This window comes from Protopterus annectens, chromosome 11.part0 (assembly GCF_019279795.1).
Source record: "Protopterus annectens isolate FY-2018-M chromosome 11.part0, PAN1.0, whole genome shotgun sequence".
In the NCBI taxonomy this organism is placed as follows: Eukaryota; Metazoa; Chordata; order Ceratodontiformes; family Protopteridae; genus Protopterus; species Protopterus annectens.
Window position 1 is genome coordinate 527,858,804 of NC_056745.1, and position 15,420 is coordinate 527,874,223.

Here is a 15,420-nt window from a genome sequence, read left to right on the forward strand (position 1 = left end):
CTATCAGAATGATCCTGGGACGGTCCTCTTTGATCTTCAGAAGCACCTTGTGCATCAAAGGAAGTGGTGGAAATGCGTATGCTGTCAGGTTTTTCCAACTGAAAGAGAGGGAGTCCACCCTCCAAGCAAGTGGGTGGTACGTCCTCGTGCAGAATTTCTTTAGCTGGTGATTGACCGGAGATGCAAACAAGTCTATTTGTGGTAATCCCCATTCCCTTGTGATGGCTTTGAAGATGTCCGGATGAAGCATCCATTCGTGGGCATCTGTGGTTGTTCTGCTTAATATGTCTGCTAGAATGTTTTCTTTTCCTGGTACAAAGATTGCTTGCAACTGAATGTTGTAGGTCAGGGCCACATCACATAGGTCCAGTGCCATCCGGCATAGAGGATATGAATGGGTGCCCCCCTGTTTGTTGATGTACCACATAACTGTGGTGTTGTCTGTCCTTATCATCAACTGGCCTTCTTGGAGAAATGGTCTGAATGACTGGATTGCCAATTTTACTGCCAGCATTTCTTTTAGATTTATGTGTAGGCGGAGCTGTTCTTGAGTCCATAAGCCTTGTATGCACTTGCCCTGCATGTGTGCTCCCCAACCGAGGTCTGAGGCATCTGTCGTGATGGTTTGGCTTGGTTGGCTGTTGCAGAAGGGTAATCCTGGGTTTGTTTGACAAGCCTGAGCCCACCATAGGAACTCTTGTTTCAGGCATGGGATTATTGGAATTTTGGTTTCTAGGCTGTGCTTGTGCTGGGACCACAAATTCCTCAGGTACCACTGTAGCTTTCTCATATGCAGCCTGGCATGAGGGACCAGGATTATGCAGGATGCCATGAAGCCTAGAGCTTGCAGTACTTTTCTTGCAGTTAGGTGGTTCTGCTTTGTTAATGCCAAGAAGTAGGGAGGTAGTTGTTCTTTCTTTTCTGCAGTTAGGAATGCCATTTGTTTTGATGTGTCCAGCTCTGCACCCAGAAAGGTTATTCTTTGGGATGGAATCAGCCTTGACTTTTTTATATTGACTGTATATCCCAAGGCTTGCAGCAGGTAAATGACTCTTTGTAAGTCTTCTGCTAGTTTGCTTTTGTTGTCCGCTTGTATCAGGCAGTCGTCCAGGTAAGGATAAATTTGGATTCCCTGAAGCCTGCAATGAGCAATTACTGATGCCAGGCATTTCGTGAACACTCTGGGCGCAGTAGATAAGCCAAAGGGCAATGCTGAAAATTGATAATGCTCTGATCCTGCAAGAAATCTGAGGTATCTTCTGCAAATTGGCCTTATGGGGACGTGCAGGTATGCCTCCTTGAGATCTAGAGTTACCAGCCAAGACTCCTTGCCCAGCATGGGAAGAAGCTGCTGTAGGGTCAGCATTTTGAATTTTGGAACAATAAGGAATGTGTTTAAAGCGGACAGGTCTAGAATGGGTCTCCATTTGTTTTCTTTTCTTGGTACCAGGAAGAGTCTGGAGTAAAATCCCTTTCCTTGCTCCATAGGTGGTACCTTTTCCACAGCTCTCATTCTTAATAGCTGAGATATTTGTTTTAGAGCTTCTGTCCTTTGAGAAGGTGGTAGGTTTGGCATTCCTCTCTTCCCTGGTAGAGTATGGAAATGGAACCTGTAACCTTGGTCTATAGTTTGTAAAATCCATTTTTCCCTTGTTATGCAGTGCCAGTTTTTTGAGAATAATGCTAGTTTTCCGCCTAAGGGTGCTTCTAGTTGTTCCCTGGTAGGCGGTGCCACTGTCAAGTCACTGTGATTGAGTTGTTGTAGTGGTGGTGGCTGCGTCTGTGCCTCACTGGTTGTTACCTTGCCATTGGCGTCCCCTATAGGCACCCCTGGATTGGTTTCTGCCTCTTGAACGCCTATTCCTGCCTCTCTGGGCCTTAGAGGAGTCTGGAAAGGACCAATTTTTGGAGGGCCAGTTCCTGCTAAACCTTGGAGGTTGAACCTGTAAAAAATCTTTGACCGTTTGTACAGATTTTGCCTTCTCTTCCATCTTTTTTAGCACCTGTTGAGCAGGGGAACCAAATAAATTGACCTTGTCCATGGGTGCATCCAAAAGCTTTGATTTGACATGGTCTGGTAATGCCTGTTCTTTCAACCATGCATGTCTCCTGATAACTGTGCCAGTCATGGCTGATCTAAAGGAAGCCTCCAGTGCATCATAGCCGCATTTTAAAGAATGGTTACTAACTTGCTGTATGTTATGTACCATTTCCTGAACATATTTCTTATCTAAAGATTCTTCAGAGGAAAGCTTTTTAGTTAACTGGTCAAGCATAAACTCTTGATATTGAATCATATGAAATTGGCAGTTCAAAGCCCTAGCTGACAAGGTAGCAGAAGTGTAAACTTTTTTACCCCATCTCTCTAAGGACCTGGATTCCCTTTCAGAGGGGAGGGGGTTTTTAGTAGAAGTAGCAGCTACAGCTTTAGGGCCCTGAGCGATGGTCTCTGGATCTGCCAAGGGAGCCTTGTATAAATGATGGTGAGTGTCTGGGACCCTGTAGAACCTATCGGGCTTAGCAGGAGCCGGAGGTAAAGAATCAGGAGCAGTGCAAGCATCATTAAATGCATCATCTACAACAGAAAGAACTGGAGGTATAGCCAAAGGCCTATGTTGTGGTAAATGTAGAAAGGTTCTAAGCCTTTTTCTGGAGTCTGAAAAATCTTGGCCCTGCCACTGAAATTGTTCCCTCATAGCATGCAAAGTTTCCCCAAAGGAAAATTCCTCAGGTGGAGAGGCTGAAGGAATGGACTCTTCAGCATCAGAGTCTTCGTAAGGAGAAAAAGGAGCCTCAGGGAGTTCTGAATGTTCTGATTCATCAGAAGAACCATCAGAGGATACTGGTTCAGGGGGCTCTGTTCTAGGTCTCTTTTCTGGAGGAGGGAGAGAGGACCTGTCTGGATGGGGCTGGGAACCACGAATTAAAGAAATTAAATCCTCAGCCAAAGATAGCATATGAGAGCTAGTGCTGGGCCTGTGTGGGGGTGGTTTGGCAGGCACAGATTTTGAAGCTTTGGCTGCTTTGGCCCTAGCAAAGGCCTTGATAGACATGGCTGCAGGAGGCCTAGCAGCTCCACGTGCAGGGGTTGAAATATCCAGGGGAATTGTGTCTGACAAATCCTGGGAAACCGCAACAGAAGGCTGATTTTCAGAAGCAGATTCTACCAGGTTAGAAGAGGCCTCGGTAGAAGGCATGGTTTCAGCTGGAGAAAGAACCGCTTGCTCGTTTTCGGCCGAAACCGAGACACTCGCGGTTTGCCTAATCGCGGTTTCGGCCGAGACCGCGGACCGCGAGTGTCGGTCCTTTTCTTTTCGTTTTTTAGAAATTTGCGCTGTCGGAGGATCCGACGGCATAATGTAGGCAAAATCAGAGCCGAAAATTTGTTCAGCAAACTCCGACCGACGTCTGAGCGTCCGTCGGTTAAAAGAAGAGCAGGCTAGACAAGCTGCTACGTCGTGGTCTGGGCCTAAGCAATGTATACAGTAGGAGTGGAAATCTTTATGAGGTATTTGTTTCCCACAGGATAAACAGTTATTAACTTTCTCTGACATCGGCTGAGGCAAGAAAGAGTCCCCAACGGGGTACTTAGCTTTTTAGAAGTCTTCGAAGTAGTATTCGGTAGTAGTAATCTCTGGATCTGACCGACCGGCACTTGCGAACAGCTTCTGCTTCGGGCGCCATGCGGCAAGAAAGACTGAGGAAAATGGCATCGGCTGATGCCTTTATACCCGAATAACTGCAGCTATGACGTCGGGTGAAGTGCGACACCAGCCGAAGCCAGACCCAGACTTTGGAATCCGGCCGACCGAAGGGCTGCCTGACGACAGGACAACCCATTTGTAAGGACTGCAGATGCATCCTTGAAGGACATCAGAATTGCAGCAGATAGTAAAGACAACCACAAGGCCTTCTATAGTTATGTAAAAAATCTCCATGGCAATACCCAGATTTGCTCTGAGCTACTGCACAATATCGAGCCAACAGATATTGCAAATATACTGGCGAACAGATTTAGTGCTAACTTTACCCCCCCCCCCCCAGGACCAATCACAATACCAGTAGATTGCCAGGCACCCAGTATTACTGCTGCACAAGTTAAAACAGCACTGTCCAAGGCCAAGAATACAGCTTCTATTTGACCTGACAGTATCCCCGGCTGTGTTCTACATGAACTACAGAGTAAACTGGCATCTCACCTGTGCGCCCTGTTCAATCACAGCCTCACCTCAGGCTTTGTCCCTACCGAATGGCACACTGCTACAGTCATCCCTCTCCACAAAGGAGGAGTGACTACAGACCCTGGGAACTATCACCCCATTAGCCTGACGAGCCTGATATGCAAAGCTGTGGAATGCATCATCATGGACCTAATAAACAAGAATATAGGGAATCTCCAAACTCTGGATCCTACACTGTTTGGTTTTGTGAAGGATAGATCATGGCTGCTCAACTTAATTGACTTCTTTGAATCAGTCACTAGAGCTGTGGATAAAGGTAAGGTGGTTCATACAGCCTACCTTCATCTGGCCAAGGCCTCTGAAACCATTCCCCACTCAGGAATCATAGAAAAACTTCATAAAAAAACTTACTAAGCTAGGCATCAACCCCTATATCACTAGGTGGGTTGCAAACTGGCTCACAGATAGAACCCACAGTGTGAAAGTAGCTAACTCCAAGTCAGACTGCCAAACAGTCACGAGTGAAGTCCCACAGGGTTCGGTCCTGGGTCCTCTCCTGTTTGCTATCTACTTCTCTGAAGTCCATGCCAACACAAAGGGACTCTGGCTGACAAAGTTCGCAGATGACTGTAAGTTGGGAGCTATTATTAACACCCCAAGTGATGCTGACATCCTACAGAACAGGTCTCAATGAGACCGACGACTGGTGTCAGAACCATGGCCTTAAGCTCAATGCCAAAAAATGTGTCTTCAACCCCTTTGGGAATAATCCAGATACCTTGAATTAACACATTGATGGTAGTCCACTGAACACAGAAGGCATTATAAGAGATCTGGGAGCACATGTTGACAGCAACCTCTCTTTTGACCACCACATTGCCACTGTGGTCAGAAAGTCCCTCTATGTGGCACATCTCATTACTAAGGGTTTTGCATCCAGGAAGAAAGAGGTCATTGTCTCCCTCTACTCTTCCCTTATTAGGCCAGTCATAGAGTACAATGCTCCATTTAGCATGTACCTCACTAGACACCTGCAACAACTGGAGAGGCCGCAAACGTACCTCACAAACAGGATCCCAGGCCTTAAACACTTGTCCTATATGGACAGACTCAAAAAACTCCAACTATTCTCTGTCTCATATCGCATACTTAGAGGAGATCTCTGCTTGACTTATAAAGCCATGTCTGACCCAGATCTGTTAGAAATGCTACATCTAAAGAAATCCCAATCCCTCCACACCACATGCTCCAGAGACCTCAACCTCATTACCACAATCAACAGAACATGCTGGAGGGACAGGTTCATAACCCAGAGACTGCCCATGCTATGGAATAGACTTCCCATACATGTCAAGCAGAGCACCTCACTGGCCCTCTTCAAGAGAAATCTTGGATGGGAAATAGAAAATTCACCCCGGGGATCACTCCGGTGGCTCTACTCGACAGAGGCACTAGGAACTAAGGATGGGTGGCATTATGCCAGGGTAATCCTATGAGCTAGGCTTGTAAAGGCTCCAGGGCCATTAGCCTAGTACACACCTATGAACCTATAAGGAAAGAAAACTGTGACTTTTATGATTCTGAAGTCCTGATGTTTTAGGATGAAAGCACTTGACTGGATTGTTATTTTGTACAATAAAAGTTTTAATTAATTTTTTACACTTACTGATGGCGCATTCACTATACAAAGTATCAAAGACAAGCTCAATAGTTGGAGTCAAATATCTTGGTTAACATCTTCAAGTGTTATGAACTGAAAAGTCCAGGCAGATTACACAGTACTAAAATTGTCTGATGGCAGATGGAGACAATAAGCCTATCCTGTCTGCACTTTACATGCATTTAACATTCTATCTCCCCTCTACTATGATATTATCCTCTGCCCCTGCTCTCACTTCTTCCACCCCCTCTTGAATGCCTCTGTGGATTTGCTCTCTCCACCACCTAGTAGTGCATTCTAAGGATCTACTAATTGCTTTGTGAGTACTACCTTTTGAGATCCAGAAAGCAGTTAGTCCCTGCAGTCTGCTGCTTGTGTCTCATCCCCCCAACCTCCCTTTCCACAGTGAATCCTGCACTTTTCTGATATGATCCTGTCCACTAGTATAATGATTTCCCCATTTCTTTTTGTTTCACAAAAGAAATTCTCTAGCTCTTCTACTCCCAGGTCATATCATATCCATCCCACCAATTTTTTTGATTACTTTCCTCCGATTTAAACATTCTGAAAATCTACTTGTGCTCAAGAAAGCAATAAAGAACTACTGATTTATGACTAAGGCTTGTCAAGAATGTGGAACTATATAAACACATTTAGTACTAGCTACTGTCTTGTTACAATTTATCGGTGTTCCTCTAACTGATTTAGAACCTCTCTCACCTAGAACATTTACTATTCTATTTATGTAAAGCTACCATTACAGATATTCATCTAGATAATCTAACATAAAACTAAGCATCAGAGCCACTCTTCAGCTATACAAAAGTTGTATAAAATCTGCTACTGTCTTGAGTCTTACCGTTACAAGTCCAGAACTTAATAATGTTGCCATTACTTGCACAATACTTAAAGATGCAATAGTCACTACCAAGTATTGGTAGTATAGTATCTACTAGAACCTACTAGTAGGTAGTATAGGTATTTGCAGTATACCTGCAAATTGCTGCAGATGTCGTAGCCTACCCTATCTCAATCCTAATTAACAGAACCATAACCGAGGCCTCAATCCCCTCAATTTGGAAAATATCCTACGTTATTCCACTCCACAAAGGAGGTTCATCCACAGAACTATCCAACTATAGACCTATAGCCATACTATCACCACTTGCCAAAATTATGGAAAAGTGCATGCACAACCAACTAATGCTCTATCTAACACAAAATAAACTACTCACAGACTCTCAACATGGATTAAGACCCCATCAAAGTACAACCACTGCCCTCCTCTCTTTTACTGAAAACATTAATCTTAACCGGAATAATAAAAAAATATCCTCCGCTCTCTTCCTGGACCTATCGAAAGCCTTCGATATGGTAAACCATCAGTTACTTCTATATACTTTAAAAACCCTGTATCTAGATACTCCAGCCCTTGACTGGTTTCAAGCTTACCTCACTGGGAGACAACAAGCAGTAATGTGGCAAAACAAGCTCTCCTGCCTACTACCAAATACCATAGGAGTTCCTCAAGGTTCCATATTAGGACCTCTCCTCTTTTCAGTCTTCATAAACGACATCCAAACAGTCATCCCTGAAGCCAACTGCATTCAATATACAGATGACTCGACTATAATATGTTCCAATGCCTCTCTTGCAAATCTACCACCCAACATAGCTTCACCAAAGTCGAAAAATGGCTTGCCAACCATCTCCTGATCTTAAATCCAAACAAAACCAAGTTACTTCTCTTCTACCCAACCAATAGATCTCCGACTGAAAACTTCACTATAAAATCCAATAATGGGACCATCATCTCCCCAGACACCTATACAAAGCTATTAGGAGTAAACATTGACAATAAACTCAGATTTGATATACATATCAACCAAGCCATTAAGTCAGTCAACAAGAAACTTGGGACCCTATATAGAATTAAAGCCTTCCTTACCCCGAATGCCAGGGCAGCCACAGCCCGTTCACACCTTCTCTCTACCCTACTATATGCCTCTCCTGTCCTCACTCACCTTAACAAATCTGATCTGGCCAAGCTCTCATCCTGCTATAATCACATTGCCAGGTTCGTTACAGGCCTACCCTACAGAACACACCACTGTACTAACCTGAAAAAGCTTGGATGGATAGAATTCACACCTTCTTCACCAGTCCCAACTCATAGAGGCCTTCAAAAACCTTAAACAACCTGAGAATACCCCAGCACTAAAAACTTAATGACTCCCTACTCCAATCTAAGCTGCCTTCGCTCAGCAAACAGACTCCTTGTCCAAACAACTAAATCTCTCAACCTAGGTGGTGACGCTATTTGCCAACACCACTGGTAAAATATGGAACTCTCTCCCAAATAACATCACGCTTGCAACTTCTCTAAGTCAATTCAAAAATAGTCTAAAACTCCACTTCAAGTCACACTGGCTATGTCCTTGCTCAAACCCAGACTAGCTCTGTGCCATTAACTAAAACATAAACAACTAGCTAAGATGATAAGTACTTTGTATACTGTGATAAAGAAATATGTATCCTGTCTAACTCTATGTCATTATACTGCCTACCGTCCTTGCTAATATGTTATTAATGTTACATTTGTAGCAATCTCAGAAATAGTAATGGCAGTCTTGTACTTGTATGTAAATAGCCTATGTTTTTGTTAAGTTCTTTCAGCTCATTTACTGTACCTAATTATCAATGTAACTCTGTTGGAGCTTTTCTCCCCGGGCCTCCGCTGAAAAAGGATATGTATCCAGTCGGACCATCCCGGTTAACAAATGTAAAATAAATAAAATAAATAAATAAATAAAGTATTGTGTGATGAGTTGATAACTAAGTAACTTTATCAATTGTTTTTGCTTTTTCTTTTCATTACTTGTTACATCTAAAAAGATAACAAGCCTAAATAAACTAAAGCACTGCTGGTGATTCCCTGCTGGGTGAGGAAAATAAAACTATATTTTTTTGTCTGTGTCTTGCTAATACAGCTGCTTTCTGTTTTACTTGCTCCATCTTTTTTTCTATTTTATGAAATCTGCTTGGCCTGCTGTTTTTGTTCTATGTGAAAGATAGACAAACTATCTAGGCTACACATTTCACATTCTTTCATTGGTTAAATAGTTTCTTGACTGGATTTTTTAAAACTGTATTTTAACTAATAGCTACATTATTTCTGCTTTTTACTGTTTGTGAAAGCATAACTTTCTGCACTTGATTTCAACTGTACTATTAGTGTAGATAGCATAGTCTAGATTCAGATCTGCTGAATCTAGCCTGTTATTGATACACTTGAGCACTAAACCACCCATCTTACATTAAGAAGGGCTCCCCTGCACACCACTGGCAGAAGAATGTAGATCCAGCCTTGTCTGAGTCGGAGACTGCTGGAGGAAGGTTCACTGTGTGCCTTCCTATTGGTAGATTACCTTAAAAGTGTTTACTTTTGCTTGAATTTAAGCCTCACATTTGGGTGTGTTTGTCCTCAATTAACTGCTCTATGTTTGGCATATTTTGCCAGAGGTCCAGAATGTTTCTGCTGTAATTCAAGGCATCCAAGGCTAGAAACAAGAAAATAAATACATCTTGTGATTCTACTGCACTTTTTAAACTGTATTTTAACTAACTGCTGTATTATTTCTCCTTTTGCTGTTTGTGACTGCATCATTTTCTGCCCTTGGTTTCAACCATGCTATTAGCCTAGATAGCATAGTCCAGATTAGATCTGCCGAATCTGGCTTGTTACTTATACACTTGAGCACTAATCCAGCCATCTTGCATTAAGAAGGGCTGCCCTGCCCCCTTGTGGCAGAACAGTGTATATCTAGCCTTGGCTGAGGTGGGGATTGCTGGAGGAAGGTTCATTGTGTGCTTTCCTATCCGTAGATTAGCTTAAAAGTGTTTATTTCCACATGTACTTAAGGCTCGCATTTGAGCATTGCTGCTCACCATGCAGCTGGGGTTAGCCATGCCCTGTATAGACACAAATGCCTTAAAACACAATTTTTCCATAGACATCTGTCAGTGGAACCCTCCCAAGCTTCCCTGCTGCACTACAGGCAACTCAGCTGAGCACTGAGCACTGCTGCCACCCTTATTATCCCTACCCTTCAACAGAATAAGCCCCTTTGTTCCTAGTGCAAAAAATTGTCCAACTAACCCACTCCCTTTCCTGACAGTACATACTGTAAAAAACCTGCTATAATGGACGGGCAGTTTCCCATCATTTCTCCAGACAGCATGATTGACATGGGCATCCCGAGGCAATGTAGTAATTGGCTCATGTATACTGACAACCACTTACTCCTAAAATGAACAAATACTGTATGTGAGAGATGCAATCACACTTTGAAATTGGAGTCATTTCTCTCAAGTAACAACAAACTGGACATCAAACAGGTTGTCAGCACACACACTTCACCGCTCACACAAAATAAGGTCACAACACATAAACCAACATACGTGGAGGTACTCACTAGAAGCCTACCAAAAGATCAGAGACCTCTCAAACATAAACCACCTGCACACTGCTATGCAAATAGTAACTGCTACACATAACAACACATGCACCAATGTCTCAGCAAATAAGCCCCTGAGGTAAAACACCTCAAAGGCTAATGTCTTGGTCATAGGCAACTCCCTAGTGAGACACACAGATGTCCTCCTCACCAGGCTGGACAAACAGAAGGTCATAGTCAGCTGACTGTCAGGTGACAGGATCAGTCAAATTATGCATGTACTCAAGTCACTCAACAAGGACCATTATGACTCTGTCATAGTCCATGTTGGGGTGAATAATTTGAGATGTATCTCTCTGGACTACATAAAGAGACATAACGAAACTCTCAGATTGTGTGTTTCAGGTAGGTACGACCCTAGCCCTAACCAGCATTCTACCTTCAATCAGGAAGATGCTACAATATAAACAAAAAATGATTGACTTCAACAATTGGCTTAGTTTCTGGTGTCAGTCCATGGGGATCTAGTATCTGTCAGTCTGGGAAAACATGGTCAACAAGGCACGCTGCTTTTCCAGAGATGGTCTGCACCTGTCTACTGTGCACTTTTGGATACTGGCAAATGCACTTGCTTCCCCCATAGTGCCTTTTTTTTTTGAAAATATCAAAACAACAGAATTTCTGATGTAACAAAATCCACTTGAGACAAACTAAATGTTTTGCTGCTTAATGCTAGGAGTTTGAACTGGAAGCTGCACTCCCTGGAAACACTCCTAATCTTGGAATATGCTGATGTCTGTGCTGTCACTGAAACATGGTTCAAGGTCGCAGACAACAGGTCCTGCAAGGCTACAATGCCCTCCACATGTTCAGACCTCAAAATGAGCATGAAAGAACCAAAGGTGGAGGTACATCTATCTTCATTAAAGCCAAGTACTCCTGAAGACTGGTCAAAGTGTACGACTCTCTTGAACTACTCCATGTCCAATTAATTATAAGCAAAGTACCCTACCACATCATTGCTAGCTAAAGGTCTCCCACCATTAACCAAGAAAAGCACACCACCTACCTAGACTTACTGGAGTCACTCACCATAGAGTCCAACACCTTAGTCATGGGAGATTTCAACTATACCTCCATCAACTGGGAGACATACATTAGCACAAACATGCTTGTCCAGAGGTTCCTGGACTTTCCCAACACAAATGGTCTGGAACAGACTGTCTGCACCCCCACAAGGGGCTCAAATGTCCTAGACATAGTATTTACCAACATGGGGGGGGGGGGGCACTGCACTCCGCCTTGTGTGATGCCCTCCCTGGTAAGTTAGGACCACAAATCTGTTTCATTAGCAGCAACTTTTGGACCTGCCACTCCAACAGGATCAAAAAAAAAAAAAAATAAAGACTTTTCCAAAGCAAACTACAGCCTACTAAGCAATGGCATAAAACGTTTTATACCCCCCCCCCCCAATCACAGACATCTCCTTTGTAGAGGTGTACACAAATGCCCTGTATAAACACTTAAACAACTGCATAGATTCTGCTGTACCTGACCAGATCAAAACCAGGTCATCCCAAAAAAACAAGCCGCTCTGGTGGACCTCAAGTATAAATGGATTATATAACAACAGGAAGAAACTGATGTCTAAGAACAAAAGGGAACTGATTCAGCAGAGAAGAATTCCCTCCAAAGATTGAACAAGCAAATCAGAAATCTTGTAAAGTCCTCTAAAATGAACTACAAAGGTAAAATAGCATCCCCAGCCAAGGATAATCATAAGGCAATTTTAGCTATGTCCAAAATCTAAAACGGAATGCCCAGCTATGTGCCAAATTGGTAGTGGATGGCACTACTTATACTATACTGGAGAAAATTGTCAACCTGGTAGCCAACAGATCTGGCACAAACTTCACCCCCCCAGTCCCCACCAGCCATACTCAAAAGCACACCTGACACCAGTCCTCTGCCTAGTATCTCAAGATATCAGGTCATATCTGCACTCTCCGAGACCAAAAACACAGCCTCAACGGGACCAGATAACATCCCAGGTCGCTTACTAAGCAATCTAAAACAGGACCTAGCAGGCCCACTTGACATTCTCTTTAACCAATGCCTGAGAACTGGCTTTGTTCCAGCAGAGCACAGAACAGCAACAGTAATCCCCTTGCACAAAGAGGGGTCATCAACTGACCCTGGGAACTACAGACTCATAAGTCTAACCAGCCTCATTTGTAAGGCTGTGGAAAGAATCATCATGAACCTTATGAACAAGGACACATGCGACATTCAGTCTCTAGACCCAACCCACTTTGGCTTTGTTAAGGGTAAATCATGCTTATTAAACCTAGACTTCTTTGAAAAAGTCATCAAAGCCCTGGATGATATTAAGGCAGTGCATACCACCTATCGTGACCTAGCTGAGGCTTCTGACACAATCCCCCAACTCAGGTATCATTAGGAAACTCTTCCAGCTTGGGATAGACCCTTATGTCATTAGATGGGTAGCCAACTGGCTCCATGACAGAACATATACCGTCAAAGTTGGTGACTCCACCTCTACCAGAAGACCCGTCACCAGTGCCATAGCACAGGGATCTGTGTTGGGGCCTTTACTGCTTGGAATCTATTTCTCAGAAGTCCAGGCTAAAGCAGATGGTGTTCGGCTTACCAAGTTTGCTGATGATTGCACACTGAATCCAATCATTAAGTCCCCAATGGTGTTAACATATTTCAGGAGAGACTAACACAAATGATTGCTGCCAAAGCCACAGTATAAAACTAAACACAAAAAGTGCACTATTCCCTTTGGCAAAGCAGAATTCTCTGCTAATTACAATACGGACACAGCACCTCCCTAACTTCAAACCTGGTGGTGCAAGATCTGGGAACACAGGTTAATAGCAATCTGAACTTTGACCACCAAGTTTCCACAGTGGTAAGAAAAGCCTTCTAAGTTGCACATCTCATAAGTAAGGTATTGTATCCAGGACTAAGGATATTATAACTCTACTGTACTCAATCCTCATCAGACCATTAACAGAGAACAATGCTCCCTTTTGCATGTACCTCACCAGACACCTTCAGCAGCTGAGAGACACAGGTTTCTCACCAACAAAATACAGGGCCTCCAAACCATCACCTACATGGACAGACTGAAAGCCCTGTCACTGTGCTTGTGCCTGGCCTACAGGGCACTCTCTGACCCTCCCCTGATGAAAATGCTTTACATCTGCAAGTCAAATGGCACAAGAATCACTTGCTCTAAGGATGTTAACCTTGCCTGTGACAAACAGAACATGCTGGAGAGACAGCTATATCTTCCAAAGACTGCTGCTCCTCTGGAATAAACTTTTAATGTACTTGAAGCAGAGCTCCTCACTGACACTATTCAAGTGCAACCTAGACAAATAGATGGGAGACCACAAATTCACCCTGGGGGTGGCACCCACGTCCTGCATGGACAGGGGTAGTCAGTGTTGATCATAAATTTGCTCTGCAAATTATGTATATCTTACCAAGGAAAACTGAGCCAACTTGGGATTAACATGGATAGCCTTGTAAGGGCTCTAGGGCCACTAGCCTAGTAACTTCCTATGAAACTATAATAATCCCTGTCACTATACTCTGTATCCTACAGACTGTTAAGAGGTGACCTGTGCCTGGTATAAAATGCATCCTCTGACCCATTATTGATGAATTTACTGTGCATCAGCAAGTTAAGTAACATCAGAAATGCTCAGTCTAGGGATCCAAACCTCTTCTGCGACATCAACAGAATATTTTGGAAGAAAGGTATGTTTCACAGATGATACTGCTGCTGTGGAACAGAATCTCTAGCCATATATAACATAGTTCATCCTGTCCATTTTCAAGCTCAACTTAGATCTATGGATGGGTAGCTGAAAGTTTACTTCAGGACTGCCCCCTGCACTGCTAATGGACAGAAGCAGCTCCTAAATGCTTTACCTTATGTACAGGTCCCCTCAAATTACCTAAGGTGCAATCACAGTTATTCACATTAGGGGTAATATATAAATATCGACCATGGGATGGCTAAGGCCAATCTATAACCAAACGGGATAGGTTAACTTGCGCACAAAAATAGAAACTGGCTAAGCTTAAAATGGTCCACAAGGGCAGCTAGTCTAGTACTTGCCTATGAACTTATAATGCTTCATTCATCTGTATGCAATCTGTTTCTTAATCTATACAATCCATGAATCAAGGAGTTATCTTTCTGTTATACTCGGCTGTGTGGGAACTTTTCTCCCCATGTCCTCAATGAAAATAAGCCTTGATAAGAAGACCTAATGCAATTAATAAAACAAATGCATAGATAGACAGATGACTAAACAAATAGATTCAGTCACTGACTGACTGACAACTTACTGAAACGGAACTTATAACATGCAAGGAACAGGAAGTCTCCTTGTGACGGAGTTTGTAGGAGCAGCAATTGATTGATAAGTGGCCTCTGCTTCACTTACTTTCTCCCACTGATATGTCACTGATCCAGAATTGTGAAGGACTCTCCTGCCAGTCTGTGTCACCCCCCCATACCCTTGCACACACACACCCACACCCACACACCTCAGCAAACTCAGATCCCCTCCTTCAAAAGGCCATCTGAAAAATCCCAGACCTGTATTCAAATTAATTTCACAACTGGTGCACACAGCCAATCTCTCTGCCTTTGCATCAGAAGGCAATTCTAATTTAGTAACTTTTTAACATATTAGTAGCAAATTATGTTAAACATATGCTAATTCACATTTCAACATGTCAAAACTAATTTACCTCATCCAATCTTCCATCATCACAAGAAACACATTATATTTCTTAACGCATTCGTCTCTAAATAAAGTTGCAGCTTTGGCAGCATAGATGCCCAACTTCTGCCTAAAAAAAAAAATAAATAATAGTTAAAACAGTTGCTGTTCACCTCAGAAAAATAAACAGTTAATCAGTTATCTATGCTACAAATCAATATTTATTTGTCTTTGCTGACCGTGAAAGTCTGACTGAGCGGTGGCCCAGGGAAAAAAACTCCACCTACTAAAATCAAAGTAAAATTTACAAATGCCATAAATAGATAGCCAGTAGACTATTACATCAATAC

General features: G+C 43.0%; 1 protein-coding gene across 3 annotated transcripts in view; it reads right to left on the minus strand.

Annotated features, from left to right (window-relative positions):
* TBK1 (TANK binding kinase 1) overlaps nt 1-15,420 on the minus strand; it is a 3,544,425-nt gene that overhangs the window by 473,918 nt on the left and 3,055,087 nt on the right. For all 3 annotated transcript variants that reach the window (XM_044088041.1, XM_044088040.1, XM_044088042.1), the window contains exon 17: nt 15,099-15,200. In XM_044088041.1, the coding sequence (XP_043943976.1) occupies nt 15,099-15,200 (102 nt within the window). The remainder of the gene's footprint in view (nt 1-15,098; nt 15,201-15,420) is intronic.